General features: G+C 37.5%; 1 protein-coding gene and 1 non-coding gene across 6 annotated transcripts in view; both read right to left on the reverse strand.

The window, feature by feature from the left end:
- The window catches only part of ablim2 (actin binding LIM protein family, member 2), a 113541-nt gene that overhangs the window by 9532 nt on the left and 83801 nt on the right, over window positions 1-20208 (reverse strand). For 4 of the 5 annotated variants that reach the window (XR_009808539.1, XR_009808540.1, XR_009808542.1 and 1 more), the window contains 5 exons: window positions 12863-12970; window positions 10431-10484; window positions 10001-10038; window positions 3785-3878; window positions 3646-3704 (listed from right to left, as the gene is read on the reverse strand). Coding sequence is in view for 1 of the 5 variants with exons in the window: in XM_061913924.1 (XP_061769908.1) it covers window positions 3646-3704; window positions 3785-3878; window positions 10001-10038; window positions 10431-10484; window positions 12863-12970 (353 nt within the window). In the remaining 4 variants the exon portion in view is untranslated. The remainder of the gene's footprint in view (window positions 1-3645; window positions 3705-3784; window positions 3879-10000; window positions 10039-10430; window positions 10485-12862; window positions 12971-20208) is intronic. The other variant, XR_009808541.1, reaches the window with a different exon arrangement.
- LOC133561330 (U6atac minor spliceosomal RNA) lies at window positions 8174-8257 on the reverse strand. The gene has a single exon (XR_009808637.1). It is a non-coding gene; the product is annotated as a U6atac minor spliceosomal RNA (small nuclear RNA).

Consider the following 20208-nt stretch of genomic DNA (forward strand, 5'->3'; position numbering starts at 1 on the left):
ATATATATATACACTTTTATTTTTATTTTTATTTTTATTAAGGATCCCCATTAGTTGGTTGCCACAACAACCCAGTAGTCTTCCTGGGTTCCACAACTCAACACAATTACAAGTAAAAGCATATAGTTGTAAATACGTAATACAAACAAAAATAAAAAATAAAAGCATCAATAAGAAAACAGGCAAACAATTTACAGTCACAGAATAATAATTACCATATAAATATAACTACACAATATAAAACCCAACATAAAAAATCATCAACAAGCAAAGTAATTTAAAAACTCAGATAAAATATTACTTTCATTTTAAAAACTGTTTACTTTACGTCAGGAAAAAACACAGAGGCTACTTTATCCCTGCAAGCCTGTTTCACAGGTTTCCCTGCAAAATCCCCTAAACAGCAGGAAGAAGATGGCTGGATGGATCATTACACTAATTTACAAATTATACATTTAATGTAGGAAACGTTTCATAGAAAATGACAAATATTTGGGGAAATTCTAAAAAAAAGTATGGGAAATTAAGTAAAAATGTACCTATTTTTTAAGTATGACATGGTTACTGTAAAATAAAAAATGTTTCAAAAAAATATTTCAAATTTTCATGTATGAAGCTTGAAATGTTCTATGAAAAATTACAGCTATCTTCCTGAAAATTATAGAAATTGATGGAAGAAACTGCAAATTTGAGCATTGAAATTTTAAAGGAAGAAACCGTCCATGGAAATAAACATAAATATGTTTGGATAATTGTAGAAAATTATCACACACAAATGTAAATATTTTAATTGTTTTTGTAATGTTACACAGTGCCCCTTGGTGGTGGTTTAAGGAAGTGACTTCAGGTAAAAAAACCCGTCCATTATCTATGGGCTGTAATCGTCACTCGACAAAGGTCAAAGCTCAGAGTAGCCATCTTTTTTTTCCCCGTTTTGTATGAGACAGTGGGGGAGGGTCGAGCTGCGGCCGCAGATTTTAGTCGAAGTCGCGCCCACAAGGGTGACAACGACGGAAGTGAACCCTTTTTGCAAGATGGCCACCCGAGAGGAAGCTTTTGATTTGTCACGTGATCCAAGATGGCGAATGCAACGCACCATTACCTGTTATTATTGCGGTATTTGGATGTATTGCAATTGCTGATTATATACGACCCTAACCCCAACCATAACCAAGACTCGAACCCAAACCTAACTGTAACCATAACTTATTTTCAGCACAATTGTTGTATTTATTTATTAAGTAATGGATCCCCTGTTAAAGACCACTAGTATTGGGGAATTTAAATATAAAAAAATATTTACAAATCACGTTTCCATATGAGTTGGGAGATTGTGTTAGATGTAAATATAAACGGAATACAATGATTTGCAAATCCTTTTCAACCCATATTCAGTTGAATATGCTACAAAGACAACATATTTGATGTTCAAACTGATAAACATTTTTTTGTTTGCAAATAATCATTAACTTTGGAATTTTATGCCAGCAACACTTGACGAAGAAGTTGGGAAAGGTGGCAATAAATACTGATAAAATTGAGGAATGCTCATCAAACACTTATTTGGAACCTCCCACATGTGTGCAGGCTAATTGGGAACAGGTGGGTGCCATGATTGGGCATAAAAACAGCTACCCAAAAAATGCTCAGTCTTTCACAAAAAGGATGGGGCGAGGTACACCCCTTTGTCCACAACTGCGTGAGCAAATAGTCAAACATATTGTTTAATGGGAATAAAATGTAATAAAATCATCTGAAATCTAAGGAAATACTCTATAACAAAAATGTTACATACAAATGTTTTACTGTATGTTTTATGTTGTGTGAATAAACCACAACATTTTCAAAAATGTTCAAAATAAAGGGAAACATTTTTTTTTCTGGAGGCAAAAACCAAGGTCATATGGGGAATTTTTTTTGGGGGGGGGAACGAATAAAATGTGACTGGCTGATTTAAAAAAAACAAAAAACAATCTATTACAAACGCCGTTTCCATATGAGTTGGGAAATTGTGTTAGATGTAAATATAAACGGAATACAATGATTTGCAAACAATTTTCAACCCATATTCAGTTGAATATGCTACAAAGACAACATATTTGATGTTCAAACAGATTAAAATTTTTTTTTTTTGCCAATAATCATTAAGTTTAGAATTTGATGCCAGCAACACTTGACAAATAAGTTCGGAAAGGTGGCAATAAATACTGATAAAGTTGATTTTGCTCATCAAACACTCATTTGGAACATCCCACAGGTGTGCAGGCTAATTGGGAACAGGTGGGCGCCATGATTGGGTATAAAAACAGCTTCCTAAAAAATGCTCAGTCTTTCACAAAAAGGATGGGGCGAGGTACACCCCTTTGTCCACAACTGCGTGAGCAAATAGTCAAACAGTTTAAGAACAACGTTTCTCAAAGTGCAATTGCAAGAAATTTAGGGATTTCAACATCTACGGTCCATAATATCAGCAAAAGGTTCAGAGAATCTGGAGAAATCACTCCACTTCAGCGGCATGGCCGGAAACCAACAATGAATGATCGTGACCTTCGATCCCTCAGATAGCACTGTATTAAAAAACAGCATAAATCTCTAAAGGATATCACCACATGGGCTCAGGAACACTTCAGAAAACCACTGTCACTAAATACAGTTTGTCGCTACATCTGTAAGTGCAAGTTAAAGATCTACAGTGCAAAGCGAAAGCCATTTATCAACAACATCCAGAAACGCCGCCGGCTTCTCTGAGCCCGAGATCACCTAAGATGGACTGTTGCAAAGTGGAAAAGTGTTTTGTGATCTGACGAGTCCACATTTCAGATTGTTTTTGGAAATATTCGACATCGGGTCATCCGGACCAAAGGGGAAGCGAACCATCCAAACTGTTGTCGACGCAAAGTTCAAAAGCCAGCATCTGTGATGGTATGGGGGTGCATTTGTGCCAAAGGCATGGGTACTTACACATCTGTGAAGGCACCATTAATGCTAAAAGGTACATACAGGTTTTGGAACAACATATGCTGTCATATAAGTGCCGTCTTTTTCAGGGACGCCCCTGCTTATTTCAGCAAGACAATGCCATACCACATTCAGCACGTGTTACAACAGCCTGGCTTCGTCAAAAAAGAGTGCGGGTACTTTTCTGGCCCGCCTGCAGTCCAGACCTGTCCCTTTCGAAAATATGTGGCGCATTGTGAAGCGTAAAATACGACAGCGGAGACCCCGGACTGTTGAACGACTGAAGCTCTACATAAAACAAGAATGGGAAAGAATTCCATTTTCAAAGCTTCAACAATTAGTTTCCTCAGTTCCCAAACGTTTATTGAGTGTTGTTAAAAGAAAAGGTGATGTAACACAGTGGTGAACATGCCCTTTCCCAACTACTTTGGCACGTGTTGCAGCCATGAAATTCTAAGTTAATTATTATTTGCAAAAAAAAAAAAGTTTTATGAGTTTGAACATCAAATATCTTGTCTTTGTAGTGCATTCAATTGAATATGGGTTGAAAAGGATTTGCAAATCATTGTATTCCGTTTATATGTACATCAAAGACAATTTTCCAACTCATATGGAAACGGGGTTTGTAATAACATTTCAAATTCACATCAACAAGCTAGCATTAATAGCTAACGATGGGTAGCTTACCTTGTAGATGCCATTCCTCCCATAACCAGGTAAGGATGCAAACTTATTATGAGGAAAACCTGACAAAATATAATAGTAATTCAATATTTTTTTTATCTAACAGTTGTCAGTTTGTGCCATGTTAACCGTTCATACTCACTTGGCTTGTAGGTGTTCATTGGCAAACTGCATGTTGACTTGCATGGGTCAAGGTCTTCTGGGCCCATCTGTCCATCCATCATCCAACTGGCATTCTGGAATGCAATGGAAATGATTCAGGGTGAGTTGTCAAACTTAAGCAAAAGTTAAAGTGCCGATAATAGTCACACACACACTAGGTGTGGTGAAATGTGTCCTCTGCATTTGACCCATCCCCTCGTTCACTCCCTGGGAGGTGAAGGGGAGCAGCGAGCAGCACCGGTGGCCGCGCCCGGGGATCATTTTTGGTGATTTAACCCTCAATTCCAACCCTTGATGCTGAGTGCCAAGCAGGGAGGTAATGGGTCCTATTTTTATAGTCTTTGGTATACACTGCAAAAAGTCGGTGTTCAGAAACAAGAAAAAAAAAATACAGAAATGAGGGGTATTTTATTTGATCCAAGCAAAATGATCTGGCAGTAGAACAAGAAAATTAGGCTTGTCAAGACTTTCCAAAACAAGATAAATTTGCTAACCTCAGCGAACCCAAAAATACCTTAAAATAAGAATATTCTCACTAATAACAACTGTACTTTTTTTGGTAGAAAAAAACAAACCTTTTTGCTTAATATGTTGAAAAATATTCTTAAATTAAGTAAATGTGAGTGCCATTATCATGACATCATGATATGCGCTCAGCATTGGATTTCTTGAAACCATCAAACTTACACTAAAAAACAATTTATATCGTTCTTAATGGAAAGGCAACAAGACAACCGCTTGTTACTCTCGTGGTCTACTAGCCACTCAAGCAAATCACATGGTCTAAAAATGCATTTTTCCATCGACAACATGACATCATTGCGCCAAGTGCGTGCTCTTTCAGTCAATTAGTGCGCATATATACAGCCCGGCCCCCGGCCCAAATTTTTTTCATTGTAATTTTGAAAAAATTATCTGAATGCGCATGAACTCTTTCTGTTTAAAATTGTTTGAAATGTCAAGTGTTAAATGTTTAAATATTAACTGTCAGTTTACTGAACTGTGCCAACTGTACTACTATATGAGTACGTGTTTTCTATTGTTTCATTGGAAATAAAACAGCAAAGTCCATTTGGCTGTCATCTGTTTTAATTATGAGACACATTTTTGTCAAAGTCATGATTTTTTTTCCATGCTTGAAATAAGAAATTATTACTTTAAAAAAGTAGTTTTATACTTGTGTGTTGATAACACAGCTTTCCAACAGTTGATATTCTAGTTTCAAGTATGTTTTACTCAATATAGGTAATCAAATATCAGCAACAAGCTGTGATATCTTACTAAGATAATTTAAGATCAAAGCCCTTAAAACAAGTAAAACACTCTAACATAAAATCTGCTTAGTAAGAATAATTATCTTATCAGACAGAAAATAATCAAATATCACCGTTATTTGAGATATTTAATCTTACTTGGATTTCAGTTTTTGCAGTGGAGGTAATGAGTCCCATTTTTATAATAAAGTCGGTGTTCAAAAACAAGAAAAAAAAATACAAAAATGAGGGGTATTTTATTTGAACTACCGGTAAGCAAAACTATCTGTCCAAAAATTTGGCTTGTCAAGACTTTCCAAAACAAGTAAAATCAGCTAACCTCAGCAAACCCAAAAAATACCTTAAAATATTCTCACTAACAAGTGCACTTTTCTTGGTAGAAAAAAAAAGACCTTTTTGCTCAGTATGTTGAAAAATATTCTTAAATTAAGTATATGCTAGTGCCATTATCTTGACATAATGATATGCGCTCGGCATCATGATTTTTTTTCATGCTTGAAGTAAGAAATTATTACTTTAAAAAAGTAGTTTTATACTTGTGTGTTGATAACACAGCTTTGCAACAGTTGATATTCTAGTTTCAAGCATGTTTTACTCAATATAGGTCATCAAATATCAGCAACAAGCTGTGATATTTTACTAAGATAATTTAGTACCAAAACCCTTAAAAAAAGTAAAACACTAACATAAAATCTTCTTAGTGAGAAGAATGATCTTATCAGACAGAAAATAAGCAAACATCACCCTTTTTGGGATATTTAATCTTACTTAGATTTCAGTTTTTGCAGTGGAGGTAATGGGTCCCATTTTTATAGTCTTTGGTATACACTGCAAAAAGTCGGTGTTCAAAAACAAGAAGAAAAAAATACAAAAATGAGGGGTATTTTATTTGAACTAAGCAAAATTATCCGTCAAAAAATTAAGCTTGTCAAGACTTTCCAAAACAAGTAAAATTAGCTAACCTCAGCGAACCCAACAATACCTTAAAATAAGTATATTCTCACTAATAACAAGTGCACTTTTCTTGGTCGAAAAAAAAGACCTTTTTTGCTCAATATGTTGAAAAATATTCTTAAATCAAGTAAATGTTAATGCCATTATCTTGACATACTGATATAACCTCGGCATCATGATTTTTTTTCATGCTTAAAGAAATTATTGCTTTAAAAAAGTAGTTTTATGTTGATAACACAGCTTTGCAACAGTTGATATTCTAGTTTCAAGCATATTTTACTTAATATAGGTCATCAAATATCAGCAACAAGCTGTAATATCTTACTAAGATAATTTAGGACCAAAACCCTTCAAAAAAGTAAAACACTCTAACATAAAATCTGCTTAGTGAGAAGAATTATTTTATCAGACAGAAAATAAGCAAACATCACCCTTATTTGGGATATTTAATCTTACTTAGAGTTCAGTTTTTGCAGTGGAGGTAATGGGTCCCATTTTCATGATAGGCGCCAGCGCCCCCCGCGACCCCGAAAGGGAATAAGCGGTAGAAAATGGATGGATGGATGGATGGACTTTCCGTAACCAAAAAAATTAGCTAACCTCAGTGCTTGAAGTAAGAAATTATTACTTTAAAAAAGTAGTTTTATAATTGTGAGTGTTGATGACACAGGTTTGCAACAGTTGATATTCTAGTTTCAAGCATGTTTTACTCAATATAGGTCATAAAATATCAGCGACAAGCTGTAATATCTTACAAAGATAATTTAGGACCAAAACCCTTAAAAAAAAGTAAAACACTCTAACATAAAATCTGCTTAGTGAGAATAATTATCTTATCAGACAAAAAATGATCAAACATCACCCTTATTTGGGATATTTAATCTTACTTAGAGTTGAGTTTTTGCAGTGGAGGTAATGGGTCCCATTTTTATAGTCTTTGGTATACACTGCAAAAAGTCGGTGTTCAAAAACAAGAAGAAAAAAAAATACAGAAATGAGGGGTATTTTATTTGAACTAAGCAAAATTATCCGTCAAAAAATTCGGCTTGTCAAGACTTTCCAAAACAAGTAAAATTAGCTAACCTCAGCGAACCCAAAAATACCTTAAAATAAGTATATTCTCACTAATAACAAGTGCACTTTTCTTGGTCGAAAAAAAAGACCTTTTTGCTCAATATGTTGAAAAATATTCTTAAATTAAGTAAATGCTAGTGCCATTATCTTGACATACTGATATGCGCTCGGCATCATGATTTTTTTTTCATGCTTGAAGTAAGAAATTATTACTTTAAAAAAGTAGTTTTATACTTGTGTGTTGATAACACAGCTTTGCAACAGTTGATGTTCTAGTTTCAAGCATATTTTACTTAATATAGGTCATCAAATATCAGCAACAAGCTGTGATATCTTACTAAGATGATTTAGGACCAAAAACCTCAAAAAAAGTAAAACACTTTGGTATACACTGCAAAAAGTCGGTGTTCGAAAACAAGAAAAAAAAAATACAAAAACGAGGGGTATTTTATTTGAACTAAGCAAAATTATCTGTCAAAAAATTTGGCTTGTCAAGACTTTCCAAAACAAGTAAAATTAGCTAACCTCAGCGAACCCAAAAATACCTTAAAATAAGTATATTCTCACTAATAACAAGTGCACTTCTCTTGGTCGAAAAAAAAGATCTTTTTGCTCAGTATGTTGAAAAATATTCTTAAATCAAGTAAATGTTAATGCCATTATCTTGACATAATGATATAACCTGGGCATGATTTTTTTTTTTCATGCTTAAAGAAATTATTACTTTAAAAAAGTAGTTTTATACTTGTGTGTTGATGACACAGCTTTGCAACAGTTGATGTTCTAGTTTCAAGCATATTTTACTCAATATAGGTCATCAAATATCAGCAACAAGCTGTAATATCCTACTAAGATAATTTAGGACCAAGTAAAACACTAACATAAAGTCTGCTTAGTGAGAAGAAGTATCTTATCAGACAGACAATAAGAAAATATCACCCTTCTTTGAGATATTTAATCTTACTTAGATTTCAGTTTTTGCAGTGTGACTCAGTCGGAGTTTGAACTCACAGCCTATTGATCTCAGGGCGGTCAGTAACCACTAGGCCACTGAGTAGGTAAAAAAAAAAAAAACTTGGTTAGAGATGCCACGAAGCAGGTGGCAATGCCTTAACCATATATGTGTTGCAGGCCACATGGGCCATTTCCATATGCCACAGAAAACTGAAAATATTGACAGTTTATTATCTGCCATCTGTCGAGACGCTTAGTTTAAATTTGGTTGTGATAACTGGACAAAACGTTGAGGACACATCTGTCATTGAAAGACACCTGGAAGTGTCTAAAACCACCCGGTATGCAACATCGAGGCGAAATGGTGGACGCCCTGTTGGTTGTATCACGAGACTTGTTTGTTCATGTACAAATCCCAAAACTAGTGAAGTTGGCACATAAACGGTAAATAAAAACAGAATACAATGATTTGCAAATCCTTTTTTCAACCTATATTCAATTGAATAGACTGCAAAGACAAGCTACTGAACGTTCGAACTGGAAAACGTTAAATATTAGCTCATTTGGAATTTGATGCCTGCAACATGTTTCAAAAAAGCTGGCACAAGTGCCAAAAAAGACTGAGAAAGTTGAGGGATGCTCATCAAACACTTATTTGGAACATCCCACAGGTGAGCACGCTAATTGGGAACAGGTGGGTGCCATAATTGGGTATAAAAGCAGCTTCCATGAAATGCTCAGTCATTCACAAACAAGTATGGGGCGAGGGTCACCACTTTGTGAACAAATGGGTGAGCAAATTTTCGAACAGTTTAAGAACAACATTTCTTAATAAGCTATTGCAAGGAATTTAGAAATTTCTACATCCGTAATATCATCAAAAGGTTCAGAGAATCTGGAGAAATCCCTGCATGTAAGCGATGATATTACGGATCTTTGATCCCTCAGGCGGTACTGCATCAAAAAGCGACATCAGTGTGAAAAGGATATCACCACGTGGGCTCAGGAGCACTTCAAAAAACCACTGTCAGTAACTACAGTTTGTTGGTATTTCTGTAAGTGCAAGTTAAAACTGTACTATGCAAAGCCAAAGCCATTTATCAACAACACCCAGTACCGCCTGTGGGATTGAAAGTCACGGGCTCATCTAAGATGGACTGATGCAAAGTGGAAAATTGTTCTGTGATCTGACAAGTCCACATTTCAAATTGTTTTTGGAGACTGTGGACGTCGTGTTCTCCGGATCAAAGAGGAAAAGAACCATCTGGATTGGTCTAGGCGCAAGGTTCAAAATCCAGCATCTATGATGGTATGGGGGTGTATTAGTGCCCAAGGCATGGATAACTTACACACTTGTGAAGGCACCATTAATGCTGAAAGGTACATACAGGTTTTGGAGCGTCCAAGCAACTATTTTTTCATGGACGCCCCTGCTTATTTCAGCAAGACAATGCCAAGCCACGTGTTACAACAACGTGGCTTCATTGTAAAAGAGTACAGGACTGGCCTGCCTGTAGTCCAGACCTGTCTCCCATTGAAAATGTGTGGCGCAATATGAAGCCTAAAATACCACAGTAGAGACTGTTGAACAACTTAAGCTGTACATCAAGCAAGAATGGGAAAGAATTCCACCTGAAAAGCTTCAAAAATTGGTCTCCTCAGTTCCCAAATGTTTACTAAGTGTTGTTAAAAGGAAAGGCCATGTGACACAGTGGTAAAAATGCCCCTGTGCCAACTTTTTTGCAACTTTTCTGCCATTAAATTACGTCTCTCAGTTCTAACATAAAATATATTGTCTTTGCAGTCTATTCAATTAAAAATAAATTGAAAAGGTTTTGCAAATCATTGTATTCTGTTTTTATTTAACATTTACACAACCGGTTTTGGGTTTTGTACTACAACATAGGTTGTTGAAAGTAATGAGACAAGTAACTACTTACCTTGCTATCCTCGCCATCCTGCCAGGAAGTTCTGGAAGCTGAAAAACAGCAGGAAGTTAGCGGTTGAAAATATGAACTTGGTAGTTACATGATTTTTATATATATATATATATATATATATATATATATATATATATATATATATATATATATATATATATATATGTTATCATTATATTAAAAATGCTTTAAATATGTGAAAATTAAATAAGATTATGATTTTTTTTTAAAGAGGGAAACTTACACATGGTACATAGTAATTTATACTAATACATGATACAATTTTTTTTTTAAGAAGCTAATTTTGCTGTACCAAATCCCCGTCAACTGGAACGCCAAAAAACACCAGATTCAAGGAAGATAATCATGAAAAAGTTGGCATGCAAGAGAGGAACATTTTTTTTGTTAAAAGCAGGTGATGTGACTGTACCATGCTGTTTGTAGATGGGGGGTTTTCTATAGATATTATCTTTGACCACGGGCTCTGAAAACGGGAATATAGGCAAAGAGGGACATTAGAAAAATAAAAAAAAATTTAAACACAAAAAGGACAGAAAAATAGAAGGAAGAATGAAGGAAAAAGAGGAATGCGTTAATTTTGACAGGGGTCACGTGCAAAAATTCATTGTCATAAAAGTGAATTAGGTTATTAGCAAATATAACAAAAAAATCAGTAGTACAAGCAAAACATCTCAGTGAGAATGACTCAAAAAATGGCAAAAATAACATTTTTTAAAAGTTATATTTTTCAGACATAATAAGAATATATACAGAAACCAGTAAAAAAAAAATGGTAAGAAGCATATTGTTTAATGGGAATAAAATGTAATAAAATCATCTGAAATCTAAGGAAATACTCTATAACAAAAATGTTACATACAAATGTTTTACTGTATGTTTTATGTTGTGTGAATAAACCACAACATTTTCAAAAATGTTCAAAATAAAGGGAAACATTTTTTTTTCTGGAGGCAAAAACCAAGGTCATATGGGGAATTTTTTTTGGGGGGGGGGAACGAATAAAATGTGACTGGCTGATTAAAAAAAAACAAAAAACAATCTATTACAAACGCCGTTTCCATATGAGTTGGGAAATTGTGTTAGATGTAAATATAAACGGAATACAATGATTTGCAAACAATTTTCAACCCATATTCAGTTGAATATGCTACAAAGACAACATATTTGATGTTCAAACAGATTAACATTTTTTTTTTTTGCCAATAATCATTAAGTTTAGAATTTGATGCCAGCAACACTTGACAAATAAGTTCGGAAAGGTGGCAATAAATACTGATAAAGTTGATTTTGCTCATCAAACACTCATTTGGAACATCCCACAGGTGTGCAGGCTAATTGGGAACAGGTGGGCGCCATGATTGGGTATAAAAACAGCTTCCTAAAAAATGCTCAGTCTTTCACAAGAAAGGATGGGGCGAGGTACACAACTGCATGAGCAAATAGTCAAACAGTTTAAGAACAACGTTTCTCAAAGTACAATTGCAAGAAATTTAGGGATTTCAACATCTACGGTCCGTAATATCATCAAAAGGTTTAGGAGAAATCACTCCACGGAAGCAGCATGGCCGGAAACTAACTTTGAATGACCGTGACCTTCGATCCCTCAGACAGCACTGTATCAAAAACCGACATCAATCTCTAAAGGATATCACCACATGGGCTCAGGAATACTTCAGAAAACCACTGTCACTAAATACAGTTTGTCGCTACATCTGTAAGTGCAAGTTAAAGATCTACTATGCAAAGTGAAAGCCATTTATCAACAACATCCAGAAACGCCGCTGGCTTCTCTGGCCCTAGATCATCTAAGATGGACTGATGCAAAGTGGAAAAGTGTTCTGTGGTCTGACGAGTCCACATTTCAAATTGTTTTTGGAAATATTCGACATCGGGTCATCCGGACCAAAGGGGAAGCGAACCATCCAGACTGTTATGGACGCAAAGTTCAAAAGCCAGCATCTGTGATGGTATGGGGGTGCATTAGTGCCCAAGGCTTGGGTAACTTACACATCTGTGAAGGCACCATTAATGCTGAAAGGTACATACAGGTTTTGGAACAACATATGCTGCCATCTAAGCGCCGTCTTTTTCATGGACGCCCCTGCTTATTTCAGCAAGCCACATTCAGCATGTGTTACAACAGCGTGGCTTTGTAAAAAAAGAGTGCAGGTACTTTCCTGGCCCGCCTGCAGTCCAGACCTGTCTCCCATCGAAAATGTGTGGCGCATTATGAAGCATAAAATATGACAGCGAAGACCAGAGACTGTTGAAGAACTGAAGCTCTACATAAAACAAGAATGGGAAAGAAATCCACTTCCAAAGCTTCAACAATTAGTTTCCTCAGTTCCCAAACGTTTATTGAGTGTTGTTAAAAGAAAAGGTGATGTAACACAGTGGTGAACATGCCCTTTCCCAACTACTTTGGCACGTGTTGCAGCCATGAAATTCTAAGTTAATTATTATTTGCAAAAAAAACCTAAGTTTATGAGTTTAAATATCGGATATGTTGTCTTTGTAGTGCATTCAACTGAATGTGGGTGGAAAAGGATTTGCAAATCATTGTAATCCGTTTATATTTTACATCTAACACAATTTCCCAACTCATATGGAAACGGGGTTTGTAAATGTGGAAAAAAATAGCATGAATTAACCGTATCGTTTTCATTTCAAGAATACACTAAAACGTAGACATGAATACACATTGAAATCAATCAACATTTTTTAATCAATAAACTAGAACATTTACATGGGAATAGAAAAGAATGAACTGGGATTGATTAAAATATTTTAGGAAACATAGAAAGAAAAAACAAATAATGACATTTTCCAATACTGGCCTACCAGGTATGTGGAAATGGCGAGGGGCAGCGATGTACGTTGACCCGGAGGATGGCGATTTTCCATCGGAGTAGGTGGATAAGCTGGGGGTACTCCGACCGCTTTCGCTACCTACATGTCGGGAGATGAGACACAAAGAATATAATCAATACTCTAGCATGTACAGTACATACGTTGAAAACAAGCAGAATGTCAGAAAACAAAACCGGGAAACCTAACTGGATGCAAGTCAACCACAAAACAATTTTTTTAGTTGTCAAATTGTAAATCATGTCAGGTTATGCAAAAACTGTTATGTGCCTTTGGGGGTGGCTCCAGGTGTGGGGGTGGTCCTGTGGGGGCCCACGTCAAGTGGTGATGTGTGGGAGCTACAGGTACAGGACAGGAGGATAGTAGAAGTCATTAGTAGTGATGTTCCGATCAGCGATTTATGCTGCATATTCCGATACTGATCATCCATGTGTGAGATCGGCCGTTACAAATACCAATCACATGTATTAACTGTACAATTTTCTATTGACAGTTTAAAAATATCAACCTAATACTTCAAATAGTTCCCTATTATCTTTTATTACACCTGAAACAAAGCCAATAGTACACAATAACTAAACTAAAGCAAAAACTACCATCTATTACTCCTTTAAATCCTCAGTTTTTTTGCCCTAAAAGTCCTCATGTGTCCAAGGAATTATTCCCCCAATCAGCAAACTTTAACAAAAAACAACAAACAAGTACCTATTTTTTTTCCAGATAATAAAAATATCGCACCTTGACTATGGCAGTCGACAATCGCACACGTCGTTGGCATTATGAGAATGAATGATCAACAACAGTGATCAGCAATGCTGTGTAGGACATTTGTCAAAACCCAAAACCCTCGATACTTTCCAAAGTGCTATTCTGCTGGTTACTGTGCAGCTTGGTCTTTATCATTAGCACAATGAACAGTGTATTAGATGCTGAGATAACCTCACAGAGTTTTGGCTAAGTTGGGGCTGGAAGTCTTTCAAATCAGTGTCCTTGGCTTGCGAGTTGGTAGCTATGCTCGCATTGGCATCCATAGCTCCGTCATCGCCCGCTTGAGTGTCTCCATGCCGTCTCAACAGGTGGGTTCTCAGTCGCTACTTTATCGCTGCTTTCCAAACTTAAGAAATGGCCACACGTTATTCCAACTGACCCTTCTTTTAAAACAAAATCCAAACGTTTACCACACTTTAGATTTAAGATTTGGAGGTGCATTGTAAACTTTTTTGGTGCTGTCTGCCAAGATGCTCTTTTGTTGTCAGTCGCAAATGAGAATGTTACTCTCGCATTACATCATCTCGTAAGTCTCGCAAGATTAAAAAAGCCATATCATGAAGCAGAACTCAAATCAACTGATTTGCGACTTTCAAACCGGACATCGACCTGTCCATACTAGATATAAATCAACCCAGAGGCTTGCCAAACGATTTATTCATCTCTAATTAAAATAGGTTTTCGGTTTGTACATCCCTAATTCACAGCCCATTAATTAGGGGTGTTCCTACAGTTTATTTGGAGTCAGTTGGTTGGACATGATTTGGAAAGGCACACACCTGGTTATTCATAAGGTCCCACATTTCATAGTGCATGGCTGAACACAAACCAAGAACAAAGTTGAAGGAATTGTCCGTAGACCTCCAAGACAGACTGGGGAAAAGTACAGAACAATATCATCTGCCTTGAAGGTCCCAATGAGCACAACGGCCTCCATCATCCGTAAATCGAAGAAGTTTGGAACCACCAGGATTCTTCCTAGAGCTGGCTTGCCATCTAAACTGAGCGATCATGGGTGAAGGACCTTAGGGAGATGACCAAGAACCCGATGGTCACTCTGTTAGAGCTACATCATTCCTCTGTGGAGAGAATAGAACCTTCCAGAAGGACCATCCACCAATCAGGCCTCTATGACAGAATGGAAAGAGCTGGCTTGCCATCCAAACTGAGCGATCATGGGTGAAGGACCTTAGGGAGATGACCAAGAACCCGATGGTCACTCTGTCAGAGCTACAACATTCCTCTGTGGGGAGAAGAGAACCTTCCAGAAGGACCATCCACCAATCACGCCTGTATGATAGAATGGAAAGAGCTGGCTTGCCATCTAATCTGAGCGATCATGGGTGAAGGACCTTAGGGAGATGACCAAGAACCCGATGGTCACTCTGTCAGAGCTACAGCATTCCTCTGTGGAGAGAAGAGAACCTTCCAGAAGGACCATCCACCAATCACGCCTGTATGATAGAATGGAAAGAGCTGGCTTGCCATCTAATCTGAGCGATCATGGGTGAAGGACCTTAGGGAGATGACCAAGAACCCGATGGTCACTCTGTCAGAGCTACAGCATTCCTCTGTGGAGAGAAGAGAACCTTCCAGAAGGACCATCCACCAATCAGGCCTGTATGACAGAATGGAAAGAGCTGGCTTGCCATCTAAACTGAGCAATCATGGGTGAAGGACCTTATGGAGATGGCCAAGAACCCGATGGTCACTCTGTCAGAGCTACAGCATTACTCTGCGGAGAGAAGAGAACCTTCCGGAAGGACCATCGACCAATCAGGCCTGTATGATAGGATGGAAAGAGCTGGCTTGCCATCTAAACTGAGCGATCATGGGTGAAGGACCTTAGGGAGATGACCAAGAACCCGATGGTCACTCTGTCAGAGCTACAACATTACTCTGTGGAGAGAAGAGAACCTTCCGGAAGGACCATCCACCAATCAGGCCTGTATGATAGAATGGAAAGAGCTGGCTTGCCATCTAAACTGAGCGATCATGGGTGAAGGACCTTAGGGAGATGACCAAAAACCCGATGGTCACTCTGTCAGAGCTGCAGCATTCCTCTGTGGAGAGAAGAGAACCTTCCAGAAGGACCATCCACCAATCAGGCCTGTATGATAGAATGGAAAGAGCTGGCTTGCCATCTAAACTGAGCGATCATGGGTGAAGGACCTTAGGGAGATGACCAAGAACCCGATGGTCACTCTGTCAGTGCTACATCATTCCTCTGTGGGGAGAAGAGAACCTTCCAGTAGGACAATCCACCAATCAGGCCTGTATGATAGAATGGAAAGAGCTGGCTTGCCATCTAAACTGAGCGATCATGGGTGAAGGACCTTAGGGAGATGACCAAGAACCCGATGGTCACTCTGTCAGAGCTACAACATTCCTCTGTGGAGAGAAGAGAACCTTCCGGAAGGACCATCCACCAATCAGGTCTGTATGACAGAATGGAAAGAGCTGGCTTGCCATCTAAACTGAGCGATCATGGGTGAAGGACCTTAGGGAGATAACCAAGAACCTGATGGTCGCTCTGTCAGAGCTACAACATTCCTCTGTGGAGAGAAGAGAACCTTCCAGTAGGACAATCCACCAATCAGGCCTGTATGATAGAATGGAAAGAGCTGGCTTGCCATCTAAACTGAGCGATCATGGGTGAAGGACCTTAGGGAGATGACCAAGAACCTGATGGTCGCTCTGTCAGAGCTACAGCATTCCTCTGTGGAGAGAAGAGAACCTTCCAGAAGGACCATCCACCAATCAGGCCTGTATGACAAAATGGAAAGAGCTGGCTTGCCATCTAAACTGAGCGATCATGGGTGAAGGACCTTAGGGAGATGACCAAGAACCCGATGGTCACTCTGTCAGGGCTACAACATTCCTCTGTGGAGAGAAGAGAACCTTCCAGAAGGACAATCCACCAATCAGGCCTGTATGATAGAATGGAAAGAGCTGGCTTGCCATCTAAACTGAGCGATCATGGGTGAAGGACCTTAGGGAGATGACCAAGAACCTGATGGTCACTCTGTCAGAGCTACAACATTCCTCTGTGGAGAGAAGAGAACCTTCCAGAAGGACCATCCACCAATCACGCCTGTATGATAGAATGGAAAGAGCTGGCTTGCCATCTAAACTGAGCGATCATGGGTGAAGAACCTTAGGGAGATGACCAAGAACCCGATGGTCACTCTGTCAGAGCTACAGCATTCGTCTGTGGAGAGAAGAGAACCTTCCAGAAGGACCATCCACCAATCAGGCCTGTATGATAGAATGGAAAGAGCTGGCTTGCCATCTAAACTGAGCGATCATGGGTGAAGGACCTTAGGAAGATGACCAAGAACCTAATGGTTGCTCTGTCAGAGCTACAGCATTCCTCTGTGGAGAGAAGAGAACCTTCCAGAAGGACCATCCACCAATCAGGCCTGTATGATAGAATGGAAAGAGCTGGCTTGTCATCTAAACTGAGTGATCATGGGTGAAGGACCTTAGGGAGATGACCAAGAACCCGATGGTCACTCTGTCAGAGCTACAGCATTCCTCTGTGGAGAGAAGAGAACCTTCCGGAAGGACCATCCACCAATCAGGCCTGTATGATAGAATGGAAAGAGCTGGCTTGCCATCTAAACTGAGCGATCATGGGTGAAGAACCTTAGGGAGATGACCAAGAACCCGATGGTCACTCTGTCAGAGCTACATCATTCGTCTGTGGAGAGAAAAGAACCTTCCAGAAGGACCATCCACCAATCAGGCCTGTATGATAGAATGGAAAGAGCTGGCTTGCCATCTAAACTGAATGATTATGGGTGAAGGACCTTAGGGAGATGACCAAGAACCCGATGGTCACTCTGTCAGAGCTACAGCATTCCTCTGTGGAGAGAAGAGAACCTTCCAGAAGGACCATCTACCGATCAGGCCTGTATGATAGAATGGCCAGACGGAAGCCATTTCTCCCTAGAAGTTTGCCAAAATGCACCTGAAGGACTCTCAGACCATGAGAAAGGAAATTCTCTGGTCTCAAGAGACAAAGATCAAACTCTTTGGGGTGAATGTCAGGCATCATGTTTGGAAGAAACCAGGCACTGTTCTTCACCAGGACAATAGCATCCCTGCAGTAAAGCATGGTGGTGGCAGCATCATGCTGTGGAGATGGTTTTCAGCAGCAGGAACTGACAAGTTAGATTAGAGTGAAAAAGTGAAGTGCTTTGAATAATTTCCAGATGAGCTGTACCTGAGTCCATTTCTCACACTATGTGATACCCCCTGCCTGTCCTGTGGAGCCAACCAGATGTCAAGACATGGGGTGCCTCCATACTTTTGTAACTTTACCCCTTAACGGTGGTCAACCGGATAGTTTGATGGTGCTGATTGTTTTCTTCTGAAGAGCGAATGAATCCAGTCCATCACTTTCAGAACTTTTTGGAGGATATTATAGTACTCTGTTGTTTGCGCTGCCGAAGGTAAACAGATATTAGTCATATCGAAGGCTCGCCCACCAAGTCAAACCGTGAAGTGTCTCTCGGTTGGGACTCAATGCCTCTGGATTCCGTTTTGAAGTAGTAAATATCAAGTACACAGACTGAAGGCCAGAAACAACAAGTGGTCGAATTGATACAAAAACCAAAGAACTGGAACCACATGGCAAAAACATGCCAACCATTCACAGACAAGATAGAGAAGTAGTCTTTTACCATCAGAAGGTAAAACCAGATACAAGGAGGTCCTAGCTTTAGTGTCAGGTATAGAGTCCAGTCTGAAACCTGGGAGATGATAATGGAGGTCAGGCAACCTTTCAGACCAAAAACCCGGATTTTTATGTGTGTACTGAACTGTGTGTGTAGTATTAGTAATATTAGTATGTGAAGGCAAAACATGCTTAGTGTAAAACAGTCCTAGCCTCACTCCATGATGCAGTGGGTTTCGTGCAGACAATCGGCCATTGGCTGCTTGAAAAAGTGATAACTGAGGATAAAGTTGTAATGTTTGGAGAAAAAGGCTTTAAATTTTATAGTAATAAAGTCCTGAGAAAAAGCTATAATATGAAAAAAGTGGTAATTGTATGACAAAAAGATTTTGTGAGCAATAAGTCGCAGTTTTGTGACAATAATGATGTAATTATATGGGAAAAAGTTGCAATTTATTAAGAAAATTATGAGAAAACGATGTCTTTTTATGAGAAAAAAGATGCAATTTTATGATAAAAAAGTAGTTATTTTACAGTAATATTATGACATTTAAAAGAAATAACTTCACAGGAATAAAACTTATACAGTGAGAAAAATATGGATTTGGATAGAAATGAAGGCATGATTATAAATATAATAGTTTTTGTAAATAGAATTGTTTGTATTATTATGGGGGGAAGGTTAAACAAATACGGCAATAAAGTAAGAATATCACAAAATAGTTATGATTGTATGAGAAAACGTCATTTTGGGGACTATTACGAAAATGAAGTCGTAATGCTGTAATATGAAAAGAAGAGCCACAGTCTGGTAATAAAGTGGTAATAGTATGAAAAAAGGGTTTTGTGAGAAATACGTTGCAGTTTTATTAAAATAATGATGTAATTTCATGGGAAAAAGTTGCAATTTATTAAGAAATGTATGTAATGTCATGAGAAATAAGGCATAATGTATAAGAAAACTACGTTATTTTGTGAGAAAAAAAAAGATGCAATTTTATGAGAAATAATTGTTATTTTATAGGAACCAAATTTGACAGTAATGCTATGACATTTTAAAAAAAAATAACTTTAAAGGAATAAAACTAATACGATGAGAAAAATATGGATTTCCATAGGAATAAAGGCATGATTATAAATATAATAATTATGGTAAATAGAATTGTTTGTATTATTATGAGGGGGGAAACGGTTAAACAAATATGGCAGTAAAAAAATAATATGAGAAAAAGTTATGATTGTATGAGAAAATGTTTTCATTTTGTGAGAAATAAGTGGGGACATTATCAGGAAAAAAACTGTAATATTAAGGAAATTAAGTTGTAATATAATGAAAATGCTGAAATACGAAAAAAGAGGCACAGTCTGGCAATAAAGTGGTAATTGTATGAGAAAAAAGTTTTGTGAGCAATAAGTTGCAGTTTTATGATAATAATGATGTAATTTTTGGGGAAAAAGTTGCAATTTATTATGAAAATTATGTAATGTCATGACAAATAAGGCCTAATCTATAAGAAAACAATGTCGTTTTGTGAGAATTTTTTTTATGAGTAAGTTGTTATTTTATTTATTTATATTTTAGGTAACAAGTTAGGCAATTTAAAAAAAGAATTTTCAGGAATAAAACCAATACCATGTTTTAAATATAATAATAATGGTAAATTGATTTGTATTATTATGATGGGGAAAAAGGTTAAACAAATACGGCAATAAAGTAAGAATATGAGAAAAAAGTTATGATTGTATGAGAAACCTTTGTCATTTTATAAGAAATAAGTCTAAGACTGTCATATTATGAAAATGAAGTTGTAATATGATGTGGAAAAAACATCATATATACTGTAATATACGGTGTATTATTTCACGTTAA

This window comes from Nerophis ophidion, linkage group LG10 (genome assembly GCF_033978795.1).
Source record: "Nerophis ophidion isolate RoL-2023_Sa linkage group LG10, RoL_Noph_v1.0, whole genome shotgun sequence".
NCBI lineage: Eukaryota > Metazoa > Chordata > Actinopteri > Syngnathiformes > Syngnathidae > Nerophis > Nerophis ophidion.